Raw genomic sequence first — 21,807 nt, 5'->3', positions numbered from 1 at the left:
AACACATAATGAACACTGAATGATATTTCAGGATATTACATCACCCACCTCGTCTCTCTAGGCTTTATATGTGACATTCCTAAGAACAGTTGAAGGAAATCACCTTTGCTTAGCGAATGGTTGTCATTTCATCAGACCATCAATTTTTAGTTCCGTTTTTTAAAAATATATACTGTTTTGAGTAGGGATGTGACATCGCATTTAATTGGCAAATTGTTAAAAAAAAAATTCTTTAACCGGTTAACTGATTAAAAGATATGAGTACTTCTAACAGCGTGTTACCTGAAGAAGTGTTATTTTACTTCCTCATTTGAGTATCTAATTTAAATCCCAAAAGACAGTATGATTTAGTGGGTAGAGTGGGGAAAAGGCGAAAAACAAAAATACAGTTGCATTATAGAATGTAATTTTAATTTATTTCACAGGAATAATGTAGTTTTCAGTAGTCAGTATTTCATAGCATACCAGTATATGCACTGTAATCACTCTCTCTATATATACATTTTTTTTCCTGCCGTGCGACAGAATCATGTCATCATCTTTCACGTTCTCTGGCCATGAGAGGTAGGGGTTGGCAAGCATAGCAAGTATGGGGCACAGCCCACTAGTATATTTTTAAAAGTAAAAGTTTAATACTTTGTGATCTCTTTATATACTACACTTTGCTATTGAATATGTGTTAAGAAGTGTAGATATTTTTTTGTGAGGATGATCAGATTTGTAGATTAAGAAGGATTCTGCTATAATTGTGGAAGTTCAGACTTGTTTTGAGGTGTAATTGTAAACTGTTTTGAGAGTATCTGATGAGAGGCAATATAAGTGCAAAATATTGGAATATTTTTATAATCAAATTAAAATGTTTATTATGGAGAATAAATTCTAAATGCTATACAGGTTATGAATTGTGTAAATTGCACTATGGCATGAGATTCAGTCTTGTGCTTGGAGAGCCAAAATACAACTATTCCATTCAATCCATTGCTCTTTTTTCACACAAATCTGTCTTTCTTCATAGGTTTTGTGTGGCTATAAAGAAAGAGAATTATCCAGATTACATGCCCTCAAACATATTTTCTGACAGCGCTAAACAGATTTTCAGACAGCCTGGGCATACCATTTATCTCTTGCCAACTGTGGTAATCTGTAACTTGCTACCTTGTGAACTCGAATTTTATGTTAAAGGGATGCCAATTAACGGGACACTAAAACCTGGCAAAGAGGCAGCGTTGCATACGGCTGATACATCTCAGAACATTGAGCTTGGTAAAGTATTACAGGGGCATTGTTATTTGCTGCTACTTTAAGAGAAGCTCAGAATAACTGCATGTTTTGTTGTCTGTGGCAACAAAAAGAAAAATAAGCTTTTTAATGTGATGTTTTCATTGGGCTGTTGCATTTCTTATGCAAATATTCATCAAACACACATCAATTAGAAAAATGAATTATCTGAAAATGATAAAAATCTGATTTGTTTCCCTTTTCCCCTCTTACCTTTTGCTCCCAATGCACAAAGGAAATGATGCCAAAAAAAAGCTGTAGTAGTTTAATTTGTCAGATTCAAAATGGTATTTTGTCATGGACATGCCTACATTTTGTCAAGTCCAGTGTAAAATAACTGTGGGCTTTCTTATACCCTCTGTGCAATAGCTTGAAGTATTAGGATATATCTACACAGCAGCTAGACACCCACAGCTGGACTGTGCCGATGACTTGGGCTAAGTCTGGGGGGTTGTTTCACTGCTGTGCTGCATTCCACACTTTAGTGCCCTGTAAGTTTTGAGAGTTCCACAGTTCAGTCTCCATCCTGAGCCTGGAATGTTGCTCAACAATGCAGGAGGGCTATAAGAGGCTTATGCTTATTTGTTACCGTTAATGGTAAAACTCTGCATGGACCCAGGCGGGGGTGGCTGGCTGCCTCATGGCTAACCATGGAATGGATAGAATTCTGATTGCTTACACGGTTAATATTTCATTTTTACATACCTACAATACAGCAGTTCTGCAACCCAAGCCGAAGGGTGTGTCTAGACCACAGGGTTTTGTCCAAAAAAGTGTCCTTCTGTCGACAAAATTATACCTGCGTCTACACTACTGCTGAGTTCTGTCGACATAACGTCGACAGAACTCTGCAGTTTTGTCGACAGCGGTAAACCTCATTCTATGAGGAATAATGCCTTTTGTCGACAGAGTTCTGTCGACAGAAGGTGTTATTGCATCTACACTGTCATGTTGACAAAGCGACTTGCTTTGTCGACAGAACTGGATGTAGTCTAGACACTCTTTGTCAACAGGAGCTTGTAGTTTAGATGTACCCTAAGTTGGCTGACACAGGCTAGCCACTGGTGACGAGTTGAGTAGACATAACATTAAAGGCTTTTGTTATCAAAAGGATTTGGAAGGATTTGAGTAGCTGGCATGATCAGTGTACCGCTCATTAGTAGGTGGGTTGAAGGCTTTGCGTGCATACGCAACTCAAAGGGGAGAAATTATCAGATTCATTTGGTTGCCACATTAATCTTCCGATGTGGAAGTGACTATTTCAGGCCAACAAACTATGGAGGTCTTGGACAAATTTTGGGAGCAGGAGGAAACTGATGCTGAAATTTCCAGAGGTGCAGAGCAGACTTTGATGTGCAAGCTCAGCCTTGACCTTGAGATACAACAGTTGAAAGAAATGGTGTCTTTAATGAGTCAATAGCTTCTCCTTGTCCAGTCTTTATAGCAAAATATGTTTGTCGTTCTCTACTCACATGTCCTTCTCTACTTTAACATGTCTTATTGAACTCTAAACTGAAAAGAAAAATGCATCTTTCTTACTGGATATCCTGTACAGAATTTAGTCAGGAGGGGGCTTGTCATGAAAGATCAGAGACAAATGCCATGTGAAGCACAAAGTGTATGTGTGTGTAATAGTGATAGAAATGTAGCCGTGTTAGTCTGGTGTAGCTGAAACAAAATACAGGACTATGTAGCACTTTAAAGACTAACAAGATGGTTTAATAGACGATGAGCTTTCGTGGGCCAGACCCACTTCCTCAGATCAAATAGTGGAAGAAAATAGTTACAACCATATATACCAAAGGATAAAATTTAAAAAAATGAACACACATGAAAAGGACAAATCAAATTTCAGAACAGAAGGGGGATGCGGGGGGAGGGGGGGGAGGAAGGGAGGAAGGTAAATGTCTGTGAGCTAATGGCACTAGAGGTGCAAATGTGTGTAAAATTTCCCAAACATTCTTTTCCTTATATTTGCAGTATTGGCAACCTAAGAATTAAAAAATCATGAGCCAGTCTTCTCTCCCTCACCCCCCTCCCCCATCAGGAGATTAGTTTTAAAAGAAATTATTTGGGGGGGGGCGGGTCTATATTTTCTGGTTTCTGAGCCTTTATGGTACACTTATGGAATATACTCACGTCACAAGACCTTTTTTTTTTAATGTAACCATTAGGACTAGAAACTTATTCCTTCCCCCCCTTAATTAAAGCCATCTCTCTCACAAAATCACTTCATTGCAGGAGTTGGGTTTCAAAGAAAAATACCTAATATTGTAAAACTTGCAATAAAATCACAAAATTGCAACACAATAAATGTATAACGTGTTAAGTTTCCCAGTTAGGCCAGTTTCTGATGTTAATGTACTATGAGGGCTTGGCGGTACAAAAACTTGTTCTAAATCTACCTCATACTAGCTGCTGCACCTTAACTGGCTATGTGGACCTTATGGCTGTGCTCTAAAAGGTTCAGGATCCACACAGATAATTAATGCACAGCAGGCTGGTATGAGAGAGCTCTTCTCGAGTTGTATTCGTAGCTCATCGAGTCTCTCCATTTCAGGTGCTCATGTTCTTGTGAAATTTCTCATCAGCTACTTTTATTGCCACAAGAAATTGCTTTATTTTTTAAAATAATTATTAACAAACATCTTAGTTTTAAATTTTCGTCTGTGCTTGGGAAAGTGCATTAGAAATACTGATATTGAAGGAAGATAGCTATGACAGAATTATTTTTCTCAACAGTGGCTAAGCTGGGAAAATATTCTAAGTGAATATATATCGTATGAGATTTAATTTGAGGACTGGGACAATTGTAACGTCTTAGCTCATGTGAAAGTTAAAACCGGTAGTTTTAAAAGGAAGTAAAATTAGTGAAAGCTGTATGAAATATTCCAGGAAGACTTGACTTTTTCAGAACAGTCAGGAAAACTTGTTTTTGTGTGTGTTTGTTTTTTAGGGGTATCTCTGGAAAATTTCCCACTGTGCAAGGAGCTGTTGATTCCTCCTGGGACACAAAATTATGTTGTTCGAATGCGATTGTATGATGCCAACAAGCGACAACTAAATCTAACCATAAGGATTGTATGTCGAGCTGAAGGGTCTCTTAAAATATTCATTTCTGCACCATATTGGCTAAAGAACAAAACAGGTATGTTTAATTCACCTGGAAATGAGGATTCCATTTAGTGTTGATTTGCTGTGCAACCATATGTAACTTTTGAAAATGGATTAAAGAAAATGAAGTTGCAAAAAATAGGCTGCAACAAATAGTAAATATCCATACTTATTGTGAAGGTCTTATACACAATTAAATAAATGAATTGTTACAATGAAGATTTAGAAAACCTCAGTTATGCATTTTTAAATGTAATAAAGTACCTAAAAGCTTGGTTAGCTCTGTATAAATCAAAATAAAATATTAGAATTTGTTTTTCAAATACAGAAGAATCTGCATTAAGTAACTGAATTCTAAAGCAGTAATTGTATTGTGATGGCCCAGATGGCACTAATACACAAACGTATGAAGCAGAGAACTCCAAAGTTGAAAGCATCACACTCTTCAGATTGAACTAAAAATCCAGGCTGTGTAGCTTGGCGTTGTAACAATCTCATAACCTCTGTCAATCAGACAGAGTGAAATATACAATGTGCTGATCAGTGGGTTACATATTACATAAACATTTCAAATTGTTCTTTAAACGTTAAAATTGCTATTATCGTTCCTACTTTCAAAATTAATAATATTAGCCCTGGTCCTGGATGAAGTATTTTTTGTTTGAAATTTAAGTGTAAATTAAAGTTTCATTTATGATTCTTTTTTTCTTAAAGGGTTACCACTGATCTTCAGACAGGACAATGCGAAGACAGATGCAGCAGGACAGTTTGAAGAACATGAGCTTGCTAGAAGCCTGAGCCCACTTCTCTTCTGTTACGCTGACAAAGAACAGCCAAACTTGTAAGTAATTTGATGGGAAGGGAAAATGCTTACAGAGAATTAAAATAATTAGTGAAAGGATCAGCAGCTGGTATTTAAGTGCGAATATCCTGTAGGAAAAATCCTTCATAGGCAGGATGATCTGATAAAGTATTGAGTTTGAGATATGAGCTTACTCCCTATTTAGACATTTGATACTGAAAACAAATCATTTGGTTGGCTAGTTGTATTATAAATGCAGTCTGCCGTGGCTTTATTTTACATATATGGAAATCATGCTTTTTTCCCCATAACTTGGTAGAGCAAGAAAATCCAAAGTCTCTCTTTCCTGAGGACATATACCAGACTGCTTATTCTGATAATGTCCTTACTACAACTAAAATAATTTGAGTAGCGTAAAAAAACCCCAAAGTAATAGGAATCTTGGATAAAAACCAAACAGTTACTCAAAAAGTGTATTTAAAACAATTCTACCTTTTTGTATTTGAATTTAACAAATTAATTAAACTTTTCAAAAAGCAGAGATAATTTTAAATGATGTAAACACACACACACAGTTATAAAAATATACATCTATTGAAAAATCTTTAAACGCAGAAAAGGGAAATAGTGGAGTCTCTGTAATTTGTAGTAGCTTATTATTGCTTCAGTGACTCGTAGCTTAGTTCTGTGCTGATTTCCCCTTCCCCCCTTTGCCTTCTTGTTCTCAGCGTATCTATCATAATACCATGAGGGCAGGGGACTGGACTCGATGACCTCTCGAGGTCCCTCCCAGTCCTAGTATTCTATGATTCTATCAGCCTCTAAAACTGCCCCAAATCACCTGTTTCATATATCAGTTAGGTACTGCCTGCAGCAGAACTGCTATGTTTCCGATACACAAGGGAATGGCAGGATTTTGGAGCCATTTAATTCTCATACATCATGAAGCTGATCCCTGCACAGCCTTCCTGCATAGTTATACATAGTTGTTCTTTGGCAGAATCTGCTATTGCATGTATCAACTAATCGTTGAGCTCCAGATATGATTGCAAAGAATGCTACAAATAGAGCAGCCTATCAGGCAATTTCTTAATGGATTTTGCTCTGGAAATACGGTTCACTCTTTAAAGACCATTTATTTTTAATAATTGGTGAAAATATATATTGAAAAAAATCATGACCTTTTTCTTTCCAGTTTGATAAAGGAAACATTTTCTCCAAGGTTTTTTCATCCCTAGACTGTTCTGCTGAGATTGTCAGAAAGATAATGGATACTGCCACTTGCGGTGGTGATTTTTTTGTGATGTGATCTGAGAAACTGGACTTCTCTAATACAAAGTTGAACCTAATCTCAGGAAGAAAAATAGTTTGAATTTGCAACATTTTATTGAGCTAATGACAGCTCCTTCAAGTGCTTTGGCCACTAATAAAAAGAGCTATACAAGGCCTTTGTAGTTGTGGTAGAGATTGTTGTTGTTATTGTTGACTTGTTGACTATTAAAAAGTTTAACTGGCTCATCATGAAAAAAATGGAAACAAGGTAAAAATACTAGTTGGTTACTACTTTTTTGAAAAATGTGATTTGAAAATTGTTTATAGTTGCATACATTTTACTTTAAATTTTTTTGAAGTAAAATGTAAGCAACAGAATCTTTCCTATCTTTCCTAGTTTATCTCCTATAGCCATTGAGTTTTCATAGATGTTTGCAAGATTCTTAAAGAATATTGGATAAAATTTGTAATGTTATTACAAGAAAAGAGAATTTGTGTATGGTTTTTAATGTGTCTATGTTACTGTGCATAGTTTAAATATCTGGGTTCAGTGAAAAAACCACCAAAGTATTGTTCTGAAACGTAACTCTTCATTTAGATAAATAAATCAACATGTTCTTTCGCTATCCTTAGCTGTACAATGCGAATTGGGAAAGGAATCCACCCTGAAGCTATGCCCTGCTGGTGTCAGGGATTCTCACTGGATGGAGGCAGCGGTGTCCGAGCCCTTAAAGTGATCCAGCCAGGAAACCGACCTGGCCTGATTTATAACATTGGTATGTAATCATGGATCTATTTGTTAAATATTATGGAAACAGTGCAGCCACCATTTGTCTCCATATAATGGTAAGAAATAAATTTCTTTCCTATACCTCTTCATACAGAACCACACAGATCTACTCTCAGTCTTTCAAATATTGCAGTGAATATAAAGCCTTTTGGGGAGCAAGCTTCCTTACAGTTAACTTCATTTACAACTGCATTATCGAAAGAAAAACTTCCTAATGGGAATTGGCGTGTGAAGATTTTTCTAGTAAATTATGCAGTGCTCTTGTGATAGACACAAATTTAGGCTACTATACAGGCAGTCCCCAACTTACGCGGATCCGACTTATGTCGGATCCGCAGTTACGAACGGGGCTGCCCCAGAGTACACGGACTGTGGGACCTCGCGGTTCTGCCGCCCGTGTACTCTGGGGCTTTCTCTGCGTCTCCCTGGTCTGCAGACCAGGAAGACGCAGAGCAAAGCCGCGGAGGGGCTCGGGCAGCCCAGGGGCGCCTGGGCTGCCCGAGCCCCCCCGCCCGCGGCTTTGCAAAGCCGCGGGGAAGCCAGCAGCGGGACAGCCCAGACGCCCCACAGCTGTCCCGCTGCCGGCGTCCTCAGAGGCTTTGTTCCCCGTCTCCCTGGTCTGCTGGTCTCCAGCAGACCAGGGAGACGGGGAGCAAAGCCGCGGAGGACCCAGGCGGCGGGATCGCGGTGCGTCTCGGTCCGCCGCCCGTGTCTTCCTGGTCTGCTGGGGTGGGGGGTGGGGGGGCGCAGCTAGTACGCCCCCCCCCCCACCCCAGCAGACTAGGCTTTTCTCCGGACGTCTGTGGCAGAGCAGCTGGGGTGCTGCCGGTTGATCCTGCAGCGCCGCTCTGGGCGCTACTGGTCCAACCCAGCAGCACCCCAGCTGCTCTGGTCCTGATTCAGCCGCTGCTGGTCAGTTTCAGCAGCGGCTGAATCAGGACGCCTGGGGCAGAGCAGATGGGGTGCTGCTGGGTTGGTCCAGTAGTGCCGAGGAGCGGCGCTACTGGAGCAACCCAGCAGCACCCCAGCTGCTCTGCCCCAGGCGTCCTGATTTAGCCGCTGCTGAAACTGACCAGCGCTGACGAGGCAGAGTTGCTCTGCCCCGGGCTTCCTGGAATCAGCTGCTGATCAATTTCAGCAGCAGCTGACTTGGGGACGCTTGGGGTTCTTAAGTTGATTCTGTATGTAAGTCAGAACTGGCGGTCAGTTTCAGCAGCGGCTGAATCTGGACGCCAGTTCCGACTTACATACAGATTCAACTTAAGAACAAACCTACAGTCCCTATCTTGTACGTAACCCGGGGACTGCCTGTACTCATTATATACTCATGGCACAAATCTTTAACTAGAGAAGGTCAATACAATAACAAAGTGGTGTGATCTGAACACAGGAACCTGGAATTCGTGTGTTCTAATCCTAACTTTTACATGGATATCTTCTAGGGGCTTGACTAATACCCTAAAATCTTCCAGAGTTTCCCTATCTAAAAAGTTAGAATAACACCTACTGCACTTTACCCTCTTTATTCTTACAACACTTTTAAGGGATAAGTGCTTTAAAATGTTAAATGGTGTTACTTGTAATGAACACAAAACCCAGCAGCTTCCATTTTTCTTTACAGTCTCTTTTCTGGTTAATTCCCATATAACCTATCTGAAAAACGTCCTTGTCTGAAGACATACAAGTATGTGCTCTGTTGTTAATTTGTAAAAATGAATAGTCAGATACTCCAGTCCCACTTTTGAACAGAATTTAAACTGCTTAAATTTGTCAGTGGACTAGATTAGTTTTATAGATATCGAACATTCTATAGTGAATGTAAGGTCTCCATCTTGCCTTTCCTTTAGCAGACTAAGGATGCTTTCATAGTGAGTGAAGATAAATTTTATTTAACTCTTTCTCTTGGCCTAGGGCTCCTACTTCATTATTTTAACATTAGTGGAAACATTTGGTTTTCTTGATTTTTTTTTTTTTCTTCCCCCTCCCCCTGTAAAGATCAATTCTGACTAGCCTCTTTCTAAATTTCACAGTCCCAGCAACTTTATTGTATTCATTTCTGTTAATAGGTGTTGCTCGGAAACACTCCAAATCCTACCAAATACAGCTCAACTTCTGACCTTTTGTTAAGAATGTAGAACTAAAGTAATGTCTTCCGGGTCTGTTCCATCTCATACGCCACATGGATTGAGGAGATCTCCATTATGACATCAAAGTTTCTAGTATGGACAGACTGCAGCACACCAAAATGCAATCTGAGTGGCCACATAAACCTTGCCGACACTGAGTGTAATAATAACCTATTTTGATCTGACTCTAAAATTTGCCGTGAGGCGGTTTTCCTTTTCATTAAAAGACTTTTACCTCCTCTACATTTGGCACAGCTTGGGAAGCAAGCCAGCACAGGTCACACATTCACAAGGGAGGGTCTGTTCAGGAATCAACTAATGAAAAACATAAGCCAGAACTTTTTCCCAAAGCATTTGTCTTTAAAAGATCAGGGAGCAACACTGTGTTTGGCTATTTTATAATGGTAGTAGCATTGCATTGCAAATAACACATTCCTAGACTTAAAATGTTAATCTTACGTTATTTGGGCCTTTTCCACTGATGCGTTGTAGGAATCTTGCTACCATATTAACTACAAAGGCATGAAACAAATGCCTTGATGTCAAAACAAGCTATTACAAATTATAATTGAATCTGTAAATGTACCACTGTCAGTTTTACATCTATGGCCTAAGTAAATAGCTAACATTTTAGATTCATTGGATATTTAGGTTCTTAGTACAAAAACAGGATTTGCCCATGTGTAGGGTTTTTTAGTGTCTTAAAGTGACTTGGAAATGTCATACGAATATTGTTGTTAACATGATTATAAATATATGCTGTCAAATCAGGTGACAGAATATTTAAAAAGAAATGGTAGTATTTAAAATGTGTTCTCCAGGCAATGAGAGCATGAGTTATCTAAGCTATTTTTATTTTGTATTTCCTCAGAGCTCTTTGAGGTTTTTATGGACTCTGTTTGCAAGCTATCCTTGCAGACTGTCTGTTTACATGTATATAGTAGTTTTCAAAGCACCATTTGGACTTTCTTTTGAATGTCTCTGTACTGTAGCTTCTAGCTCATACGTTGCTTGTGTGTTTTCATGTTGAGTATTTAGGTGTTTTTGTTTCTAGATCTGTCTTCTGTCTCCCTTCTTCCTCCTCCTCCCCCCCTGCCCCCCACTTCATACCTTTACTCCATGTTTGTTTCCAGGGTGTTTCTCCTTTCTTATGTTCATCTAATTCTGCACTTTTTCCTAAAGGCATTCTGACCTTCTCAAATAAATGGGGAGGAACCTTGGGTGGAAAGAAAGTCACTAAAACAGCTCTTTGAAAGAAAAGTTCAAGGGAGGGCGGATGGATAGACTGGGCCTCCCTCTCTTTCGTGCACTAAGTGGATTAGAATTCGGTAACCTGCAATTTGAATATAGTGTCTCATGGTTTTTGTGCACAATGGCCAAGCCAACCCACTGAATTTTTTGAATGAAAATTTTATTTTAGCGCTTTTTTTTGCTTTTTGTTTTTTGTTTTGTTTTTGTTGTTAAGCATTGCCTTTACTCACTGCCCTTTACCCAAATCCTTTAAGGCAGGACCTCTCAACTTTGAAGTCCCGGGGGCCACAATGATATTCACAGCATATGCTGAAGGCCACAACTTAAGTGTGGTTGCAAATACATGCAAATATATATACAAATAGCTTCTTTGAGACAATGCCCAGTGCTCCTGGCAACTCCTCTTTTTGGGCTAGAAATGCTGACACCCTGTACGTGTCTGTTCCAGCCAGCCTGTCCACTTGCATCTTTCAGTGCTAACCCCACCTGGGAGACGTCTCACTGTTGTGGAGTAAAGGCCATGTTCAAAGTATCCCACCTGTGGGATGCATGTTGAGCCCCATGTAAGCCCGAACTGCACCGTGGGCTGCAAACAAATGGGCCCGCATGTTGAGTAGCCCTGCTCTATGCCATCATCTAACTCGTTGATGAAGATATTGAACAGAACCAGTCCCAAAACTTTCAGAATGTTCTATTGAATTGGTATTTGATTATAAGTGTTTATGTATCTGGTTTTCATAAATTGAGTAGCTCATGGTGACTCTTCACATCCCTCAGATTTTAACTGAAGATGGTTTGGACTGTTCTTTTGAAGTGGAAGAAGAACAAGCTATTTTTATGCCATCCGTAATGCTGAGAAGACTAGATTGCCAACTACTGCAATCCACTTTATAGGCAATAAAAAAGTATAGCAGATGGCATTGTATAAACCAGGTTTCATTTGCTGTTCTGTTTTAAAATATGCGCAAGCTGTAGAATGTATGCATTGAATCTGAGAAATGTTATTTTAAGTTTACATTTCTTAAATATTTTGAAACAGTAAATATTTTTATTTTTAAAAGACTATTTATTTTTTATTATTAGGTATTGATATTAAGAAGGGGAGAGGTCGTTATATTGACACTTGCATGGTAACATTTGCACCCCGTTACCTGTTAGATAATAAATCAACACACAAGCTTGCCTTTGCTCAACGGGAATTTGCCAGAGGTCAGGTAAGATATTTCTACTGGCGAATAAGTAATATTTTTTAACAGTATAAACATTTTTCATAGCAGTTTCTCTGGGAAGGAGGAAAGGTATAATTAATATAATGTAAACTCTCAATAGTGTTGATTCTGCTGTGCTGAATTAGATGTGTGAGTTTTTTGTAAGGCTGCTGGGTCAGGCCTTTGGAAAAGAGTTCATTTGTGTGCACATTAAAGATCCCGTGATTCTCTTTAAAATAATAGGGGTTTTTGTTTTGCCCAAAAATATCCCCTCTTCGTACCATTGTGCAACATATTCTGTGGCAGTAGGTTCTTTTCCCCTCCATTCAAGAATTGTGTGTGTGTGTGTGTGTGTGTGTGTATAATTGTAAATTATTTGGAGTTGCTTCAGGATCAAAGTTGGCGTGACAATATAAACTGCTGTTATAGCTTGATTATGAGAATAACTTTTCATGAATATCCAATTGCTACTATTCATTGTATGTAAAAAAAATTGCTTCATTCAAATTTCATAGTCTATATAGATTGGTTGTTGTCTATTGTTTTTAAGATGGTGGTGGTGATACCATCTGTATTTCTCTTATTAGGGCATCTCCAATCCTGATGGCTATATCTCTACTCTTCCTGGTTCCAGTGTTGTGTTTCATTGGCCACGTAATGATTATGATCAATTATTATGTGTACGGCTAATGAATGTTCCCAACTGCATTTGGTCTGGGGGTTTTGAAGTCAACAAAAATAGCTCCTTCCATATCAATATGAGGTACTTACTGTACATGGATAATATATTTTTAAAGTCTTTAATGTCCGATGGCGGCAAATACCTAAACTTGTGACTACACTAACACAGATCTTATACAGTATCTAATTCTCTTTTGTTTGACCTCTTTTTCTTTTAGTTTGCTGTGGAAAAGCAGATACTTTCTGACTCTCTTAAGAATCTTAATTAAAAGAACTATGAATTCTTGTGCACATTTGCTGTTTGCTATGAAATCGACATGCTTTTTACAAAGTTAATATTATAATAATGTGTTTAAAGTCCAAGGATTTTATCAGCATGGAGATGATTCAGTTTGCACATGTCACGAGCACAAATTAAGAACTCAAACAGAATTGCATAAAATAAATAATGAATGAGTGCATCTATCTTGGCGAAATCCTGTTCAGTCAAGCTATTTAGCAGGATTAGATTACATTATTTTTCGACCTTATTTTAATATATGCCTAAGCTGTTCCAGAACTTGTTTAACTAATTGCATCATTGGTTACAGAATGCTGACATAGAGACTAGTTAATAGCACACATTTATGAATGTTTTAAGTATATTGTGCTGTTTTGTTTTCCAGGGATACTCTTGGGAAATGTTACTTTTTAAGAGTTGAAATTACCCTTCGAGGAGCTACATACCGCATCTCATTTGGTGACACTGATCAGTTACCTCCTCCTTTTCGCATAGACAATTTTTCCAAGGTAAAGAACTATAGATATATTGAAAAGTAAAAACAATTGTAATCGTGTGTACTCAATGTATTCCCAGCTAGCCTGTAAAAGAGCTGCACCTGTTTGCCCAGTGAAGTGATAAAAAAAAAAAATTAAATAAGGAGAAGCATTTGTGTATTTAAGCATTAAAAGCTGTTTAGTTTTCAGAGTAAGTTCTTAGTGAGCTTCTTATAAGAGAGCATCATCATATTAAATTATTATACTTAACACACACATTTTTCATGTATAGATTTCAAAGCTTTTTTACAAAGGTGGATCAGTATCATTAACCCTCATAGATGAGGAAACTGAGGTGTAGATGACTTATAACTCGGCCTACGTTATATAACACATTAATAACATACATTAGTGGGAATAGAGTCTAAACCTGATTCTCAGTCCTCCACATTATCCACTGAAGGTGCCTAAAGTGAGGTATTACTTGGAGAATTACAGTAAGTTCCATATCAGCACTTGTAAAAACAAGTTCTGATCTATGATTGGGAGACTGATTCAGATTTACTGAGTTCTTTCCATGCTTTGATGCTCAATTATTGTAGGATACATCTAATTTAGCTATACCTCAGTTTGATTATATATAAAATAAAATTTCCCAGCAGATTGAAAGCATTGAGAACTTTGAATGAAAGACACTTTATACTCTTAAGCCATAAGAAGCAAGAATTGAAATGCTGTGGAATAAATTTTAGTCCATTCAGGGAAATAACATATGCCAAAAATTACAACTAATGTGCTGAAAAGCTAGACAATCACAACTCTGAGCTACACTGGCAATAGCATCTGCCTGCTGAATCACATATGAGTAACATTTTCTAAAATCTTCTTTCATTATTGTAGGTCCCAGTTGTTTTTACTCAGCATGGTGTTGCAGAGCCTAGACTCTGCACTGAAGTGAAGCCAATGACCTCTTTGGATTATGCATGGGATGAACCTACCCTCCCACCTTTTATCATGCTTTCAGTGAAAGGGGCAGGCTCCTCAGAAATTACCTGCAGCATGAATGACTTTCAAGACAGCAAACAGCTTTATTATGAAAACTTCATCTATATTGCTGCTACGTATACTTTCTCAGGGTAACGCTTTTTTATATTCTCTTGAAAATAGCTTTTGAAAGCAAATGGTGAATATTCAGACATTAATTAAAGCTATTTTGAAAAAACTTCCTGTTATACTGTACTTATCTGTGTAAGGATATCACATATTGTTACACTTACGATGGCTACAGAGTCAACTAGAAGAGTCTGTTAGATAGAAGAAGGGGAGTCAATATTCCAGGGTTGTATTTCTTGCTCTGCCGCTGACTTTTTCTGAGACCCTGTGCAAATAACTTAGCCTCTGTGTGTTTCAGTGTACTTATCTGTAAACTTGGTAATATGATGAATATCTGACATGGCCTTGTGTTACTTAATTCATTTCTGTACTTTTGCAGCTTGCCAGTCAAGTTATTATAGCACTTAAATTTGAAGAGCAGCTGGTGTACTGCATGAATTTCTTACAGAATGAATCTCTACTTTTAATGAGTACTCGTCTTCCAGTTCTTTTAGCCTCATTAAGGTTATTAATATTTGAGTATTGAGCTGTCATTAATATTTGAGTATTGAGGCTTTTCTGGTGCTGCAAAGACAGAGTTATAGTATTATCAGCTAGAGCAGTAGTGAAAGGAAAAATCTGATTCTTACCAAATTAGGCCATGGTGGAAAACATGGGTCGGGGAAAGGTTAGTAATAGTGGGGAAAATGAAGACAAGGGATTGATTAAATAGAAAGGAACATAAACACTATCAAATCAAGTGTAAAAACGTAATAAGAAAAGCAAAAAAAGATTTTGAGAAACAGCTAGCCAAAAACTCTCAAAGAAATAACAAAATGTTTAAGTACATTAGAAGAAGGAAGGCTGCTAAAAAACCTGTGGGTCCCCTAGACGATCGAGATATAAAAGGAGCAATCAAGGACGATAAAGCCATTGCGGATAAACTAAATGATTTCTTTGCTTCAGTCTTCATGGTTGAGGACGTTAGGGAGATTCCCAAATCTGCACCGTCCTTTGTGGGTGATGAATCTGAGGAACTGTCCCGGATTGAAGTGTCATTAGAGGAGGTTTTGGAACAAATAGAAAAACTTAATGTTAACAAATCTCCGGGACCGGATGGCATTCATCCAAGGGTTCTAAAAGAACTCAAATGGGAAATTGCTAAACTATTATCTGTGGTTTGTAACCTATCCTTTAAATCGGTTTCCTTACCTAATGACTGGAAGCCAACGTGACACCAATGTTTAAAAAGGGCTCTCGAGGCAATCCTGGCAGTTACAGACCGGTAAGTCTAACTTCAGTACTGGGCAAATTAGTTGAAACAATAGTAAAGAATAAAATTGTGAGGCATGTAGAAGAACATGGCTTCTGTAAGGGGAAATCATGTCTTACTAATCTATTAGAGTTCTTTGAAGGGGTTAACAAACATGCAGACAAGGGGGATCCAATAGATATAATATACTTAGATTTTCAGAAAGCCTTTGACAATGTTCCTCACCAAAGGCTCTTGTGTAAATTACATGGCCATGGGATAAGAGGGAAGGTCCTTTCTTGGATTGAGAACTGGTTAAAAGACAGGAAATGAAGGGTAGGAATAAATGGTAAATTTTCGGAATGGAGAGGGGTAACTAGTGGTGTTCCCCAAGGGTCAGTCCTGGGACCAATCCTTTTCAACTTATTCACAAATGATCTGGAGAAAGGGGTAAGCAGTGAGGTGGTAAAGTTTGCAGATGATACCAAACTGTTTGCTTCTGTCTTGACTATCCTAGACTGTGAGGGACTCCAACAAGATCTCACCAAACTGAGTGATCGGGCAACAAAATGGCAAATGAAATTTAATGTGGATAAGTGTAAAGTAATGGGGGGAAAATAACCCCAACTATACGTACAGTATGATGAGGGCTAATTTGGCTACGACAAATCAGGAAAGAGATCTTGGAGTTATCGTGGATAGTTCTCTGAAAACTTCCACACACTGTGCAGCGGTGGTCAAAAAGGCAAATAGGATGCTAGGAATTATTAAGAAAGGGATAGAAAATAAGACACAGAATATCTTACTGCCCCTGTATAAAACTATGGTACGCCCACATCTTGAATACTGTGTACAGATGTGGTCTCCTCACCTCAAAAAAGATACTTTGGCCTTGGAAAGGGTTCAGAAAAGATACTTTGGCTTTGGATTGGGCAACTAAAATGACTGGGGGTTTGGAATGGGTCCCATATGAAGAGAGGTTAAAGCGACTGGGACTTTTCAGTTTATAAAAGAGGAGACTGGGGTGGGATATGATAGAGGTTTATAAAATCATGAGTGGTGTGGAGAGGGCGGATAAAGAAAAGTTATTTATTAGTTCCCATAATAGAAGAGCTAGAGGACACCAAATGAAGTTAATTGGTAGCAGGTTAAAACTAATAAAAGAAAGTTCTTCTTCACACAGCGTGTAGCCAACCTGTGGAACTCCTTGCTGCAGGAGGCTGTGAAGGCTAGGACTATAACAGAGTTTAAAGAGAAGCTAGATCATTTCATGGAGATTAGGTCCATAAAAGGCTATTAGCAAGGGGATAGAAATGGTGTCCCTGGCCTCTGTTTGTCAGAAGCTGGAGAAGGATGGCAGGAGACAAATGGCTTGATCATTGTCTTCGGTCCACCCTCTCTGGGGCACCTGGTGCTGGCAACTGTCGGCAGACAGTCTACTGGGCTAGATGCACCTTTGGTCTGACCCAGTACGGCTGTTCTTATGATTTCTGAGACAGGTGAGATGAGTACCTGGTATCTTCATCTGCTCTTTGTGATATCTCCAGTTGAACTGAGTCCCACTGAATGCCTCCTAATGAGGGAAGTTGATTTTTGATTGAGGCGTTTTTATAATATCTTCGTGTCACTACATGTACATTTGCTTATTATTGATCTGCTGCCGATTCGAGACTGAAGTAAGATTAGTTGAAATACAAATTAAAGATTAAATGCACTTTTAAGGTTTTTGCATGTGCATGTACAAAGCACGTTGTCTGCCAGTTCTTCTGGATATGATTTCTCTGTACAACTAATTGTTGAAAGATGAAGAGCTTAGCATTATTTATTTCTCTTAGGAATTTAAATTGCTGCACCCATAGTTATCCCAGTATTTGCCATACAAGGAAATGGAAAATCAGGACATGTATCCAGAACTTGATCTTACCCTTGGTGGTTCACAGCACTGCCACAGGGCAAGTTACTTGTAACTTACTTGCCATATTTCAGTCCACATACACTTGTGTAACTGAATTATAGAACATTTAAGATAATTTGTGATGAAAACACTAAGTCTAACTTTACAATATTGGTCTAAGCCAGTGATTCATAACCTTTTTCCCATGGAGGAACCCCTAAAATAATTTTTCATATCCTGAGGAACCCCTACCTATGAAAACGTTTGCTTGGCCAGAAAAAGTTGACAGCGGGGAGCGCAATTCAATTACTGCTAAATTATTGTCAAGAAATTTTATTTGTAAGAGCCATTAGAGAGAGAGAGAGAGAGATGCCAGCTTATATTGTAAGAAAACAAATTTAATTTATTTATTCCACGATTTCTTGTGGAACCCCTGACAATGGTCTGCGGAACCCTAGGGTCCCATGGAACGCTGGTTGGGAAACACTGGTGTAAGCAATGAAAAAATTAGCTGTCAAATTGAACTCTGAGTTTGACATTTAGCTTCCATTACTAATCCTGAAAACACAACACTTTTAATAATATAAATACAATGCTGATGGTTTATCCCAGTGATTCCAAAAATGAGGGGAAATTGTGTAATTATAACCTGACTTATATTTGTATAATGTGTTGTGAAGGTCAAGCATAAATTGTCCTTTTAGTAGCTGGGTATGGTTCTGATTCAGTCTTCAAAAGAGACCGCAACTCTATATAGCAATGTATCTGAATATGTGTTGGATTTTCTTGAACTTCTAGATTGCAACAGGGGACAGGAAGGCCAGTTGCTTCAAATAAAGATGCTGCTTGTGCAGAGCTTGTCCTGGATGTTTCTCCAAAGACACACAGAGTCATACTAAAGAAAAAGGTATGAAAATCAGCGAGGCTTCAAAAATAGTATTGTGCTAGGAATGTTGTTGCTGTATGGTCCTAGCACATGGGTGGACCAATATCAGCACATGGGACAGATCCAGTCCATCAGGGTTAGCCCTTTGCAGGCTCCCATACTGCCATATTTACTTGCTTCTCTGGTACAGGGAATTCCAGTTCGCATTGGCTGCAGTTCACTGTTCCCAGCCAAAGGGATCTGTGATCACCCTGCAGCCAGCCCTGCCTCAGGCCTTTGTCCAGCTTCCCTGGGTGAAAAGGTGTCACTTGGTTCCACCCTCCTCTCAGGCTTGGGTTACAGAAAACATCAGCTATTGTGTACATGAGGGAGACTATCACACCAAAATTCCCATCATCATCAAGATATTGTGCAGTGCCCAGGGAAACTGAGGCACACCTGATGTTACTACAGGACAGTGGATCTCACATACAACAGAACAGAGTGAATATAATGACAGCAGCCCACTAGGGACTAATCCTGGTGAACTGCTGCTGTTTTATTGCCCACCCTTCTCCTAGCATTACACACTCTTTAGAAACGGATATAAGCCAAATATATTTTGTTTTAGTTCTGTATTTAATTCTGTTAAAAAGAATGCAACGTCTATACCATAACAGACTGACTCGAAAGAGTGAGACACAGGGTAAGAGCTGAAGGGATCTGGGAGAAGGAAATAAAGGAAATGTGTTAGATTTGGATTTATAAAGGTTAATAGCCTCTGTAAGATGGAACAGAGAATCTGTTGTAGGCAAAATAAATCATTAAAGATACTTTCAGTATGATAGTAATAATACTTAGCACTTATGTAGAAGTTTTGTATTATTATTTAATAGTGAAGGCGGAAGAGCTCAGAGTAGCTCAGACCCAGCAGGATGAACGGTACAACAGGGAGTCGGGAGAATAGTTTGTGGAAGGTACAGACAGTGAGTGGAGCAAAAGCTGTGGAAAGGGTTGAAACCAGTTGGTGGATATGAAGTTGTATTCATTGGGAGAAGGGAATTGATACTGGCCAATAAAGACTAAGTGAGGTGATCACATGTATACACTGTAGGACTAGAGAGGAGGTTGTTGGATATCAACAATACAATATTTGCAAAGATCCAATGAGGATTTAAAGAAAGATATTGCAGACTGATAGATCAAAGGAAGAATGCAGTGGATAGTAACAGATTTAGATACGGATTTTACAAAGAGCTTTTCTCTGAGAAAACCATAGAAGAGCAGAGGATACTGGGAAGTCAAGTTTGGAAATTAAAAGGGTAGTGTGGACAGGACAGAAAAAAGATGAATATTTTAAGAAAAGAAACTAGTATCTTTTGTTGAAGAAAGTTCAAGAAGCTTCATGCACTAATGGGGAAGAAATTATGAAGGTCAGAGTTGGAGAAAGGGAAGAGAGTAATCAGAATAAAAGTAGAAAGAAACATTAGAGATGAGGTACCTTAGGGTTATAAAGTGTATAGCAGACCAAGAGAAAAGTTAGAGGTGGTGCTTAAGTTGCAGACAAGAAGTCCTTTTGTTGTTAAAAAAAAAAAAAAGGCAAATGAGCCAATTAGTTCTTTACCATTTTTTTAAGAAACAAAGAAATGTATGTAAATAGAGCATTATTGAATAATGTTTGTTTATGTAACTTAATATCCTCAGAGTTTCCAATATGTATGGGATTTATGCACATTTGATATCAAAGATCAATAAGCAGATTTTGATAATTGCAGTAGGCTTTAATATATACCAGTGGTCCTCAACCTTTAGAGGCTCCCGGGCGCCCAGGGGCAGGGCCGCGTGTCTGGGGGCACGCCAGGGGACTTGGATGCCCTTGCACCCGGCGCCGGCGTGTGCCCTAGGGCCGGGGCCGCCCGAGCGCTTTGTGCCGTGGGCCCGGGGCCGGCACTGCCGCCCGAGCCACGCGCCTGGGGCCGGCACTGGCGCCGCTCGAGCACCGCGCGCCCGAGCGCCCGCATGTGCCTCGGGGCTGGGGCTGCCCGAGCGCCGCGCACCCAGCGCTGGTGCGTGTCGCGCGCCTGGGGCCGGCGCCTCCTGTGCGCCGGGGGCGGGGCTGGCCCAGGTTGTCGGCGGGTGCACACAAATGCCCCGGCGGGCGCCATGGCACCCGTGGGCACCGCATTGGGGACCACTGATATATACTATTAGCAATAGGGATGTGAAAGATTAACCAGTAAGCATCACCCTTAATGTTAATGGGTAGGCGCTGGAGCAGCTCCTCACCTGTTATGGACAGGGGTCTGATCCAGAACAGCCCCTTTCCATGGTGAGCCTGGGTGTGTTGCAGGCAGGGGCTGCTCCAGGTGGGCTGGAGTGGCTGGGTGGAGTGGTACCCCCTTAATTGGTTAACTGGTTAAACGTGAAGTGTAACCACTTTTTTTCTTCTTTCAAGCTCATCTGAAGAAGTAGGTTTTGCCCACAAACGCTCATGATACTCTGTATATTTTTGTTAGTCTCTAAAGTGCCACGGGATTACTCATTTTACAGTTACGCAGGATTTTACATCCCTAATTTTGAATCGGTGCTGTAAATATGGATATGTAAAAATCATTCAAAATACCATCACTTACTGAACTCAGTAATTGAATATAAATATATGTTGTTTGGTCTGTTTTTTATGATAATCTTTTATGCATATGCTATAGGAACCAGGGAAACGATCCCAACTTTGGAGAATGACTGGCACCGGCATGCTTTGCCATGAAGGCTCCTCAGTTCCTCATAACCCCAATAAGTCATCTTCACCTCGAGTGGTTGAATCATCCATGATCTTAGATATTGCAGGCCTGGCTGCAGTCACAGATAACAGGTTCGCCATGCATCATTTCTGTTTAATTGCTATAGATTCTAATCTTTACTAAATTTTTTAAAAGTACAGCTATTAAAAGTTAAATAGTCTAAGATGTTTAAATTACCCACATTAGATTACTGGATGGCTTGAAGAATCAGTGATTGTATTCATAACCTGCCATTGCTTTATCACCCTTTTGAATCTCTTTTGTATCTCACACGTATTATTTAGGAGCAATGCTACAAGAGCAAAGAGATATTATACTTTTAAAAATAGAACAAAATAGGTGTGTGAGACTAATTAAAACTTCTCAACAATGGAATCTAAAAGTAAAAACTTTCAGTCTGTCACTTGCTTGATTCAGGTATGAGCCCCTAATGCTGAGAAAGCCAGATCGACGGCGCAGTACTACTCAGACATGGAGTTTTCAAGATGGCAAATTAACTTGTGGAATGCATGGCCTTGTTGTACAGGTCAGTATTAATATTTCTACTCCTAACTTTTTGCTGACTGAGGTGTGTGAGGTTCAGATCAGGTGGGCTATTGGTATTATATCTTTTATTTAAAAGACC

At 39.2% G+C, this 21,807-nt stretch overlaps 1 protein-coding gene across 9 annotated transcripts in view; it reads left to right on the top strand.

Annotated features, from left to right (window-relative positions):
* Positions 1 to 21,807, top strand: part of VPS13D (vacuolar protein sorting 13 homolog D) — a 224,840-nt gene that overhangs the window by 96,935 nt on the left and 106,098 nt on the right. For all 9 annotated transcript variants that reach the window (XM_089773059.1, XM_075906826.2, XM_089773062.1 and 6 more), the window contains 11 exons: positions 1,016 to 1,263; positions 4,235 to 4,426; positions 5,107 to 5,233; positions 7,100 to 7,242; positions 11,717 to 11,847; positions 12,429 to 12,604; positions 13,188 to 13,311; positions 14,179 to 14,414; positions 18,315 to 18,423; positions 21,090 to 21,253; positions 21,600 to 21,708. In XM_089773059.1, coding sequence (XP_089629185.1) covers positions 1,016 to 1,263; positions 4,235 to 4,426; positions 5,107 to 5,233; positions 7,100 to 7,242; positions 11,717 to 11,847; positions 12,429 to 12,604; positions 13,188 to 13,311; positions 14,179 to 14,414; positions 18,315 to 18,423; positions 21,090 to 21,253; positions 21,600 to 21,708 — 1,759 coding nt within the window. The remainder of the gene's footprint in view (positions 1 to 1,015; positions 1,264 to 4,234; positions 4,427 to 5,106; positions 5,234 to 7,099; positions 7,243 to 11,716; positions 11,848 to 12,428; positions 12,605 to 13,187; positions 13,312 to 14,178; positions 14,415 to 18,314; positions 18,424 to 21,089; positions 21,254 to 21,599; positions 21,709 to 21,807) is intronic.

Source organism: Pelodiscus sinensis, chromosome 24 (assembly GCF_052426305.1).
Source record: "Pelodiscus sinensis isolate ZL-2025 chromosome 24, ASM5242630v1, whole genome shotgun sequence".
NCBI classification, from domain to species: domain Eukaryota; kingdom Metazoa; phylum Chordata; order Testudines; family Trionychidae; genus Pelodiscus; species Pelodiscus sinensis.
This window is presented reverse-complemented; position numbering and strand designations above follow the sequence as displayed.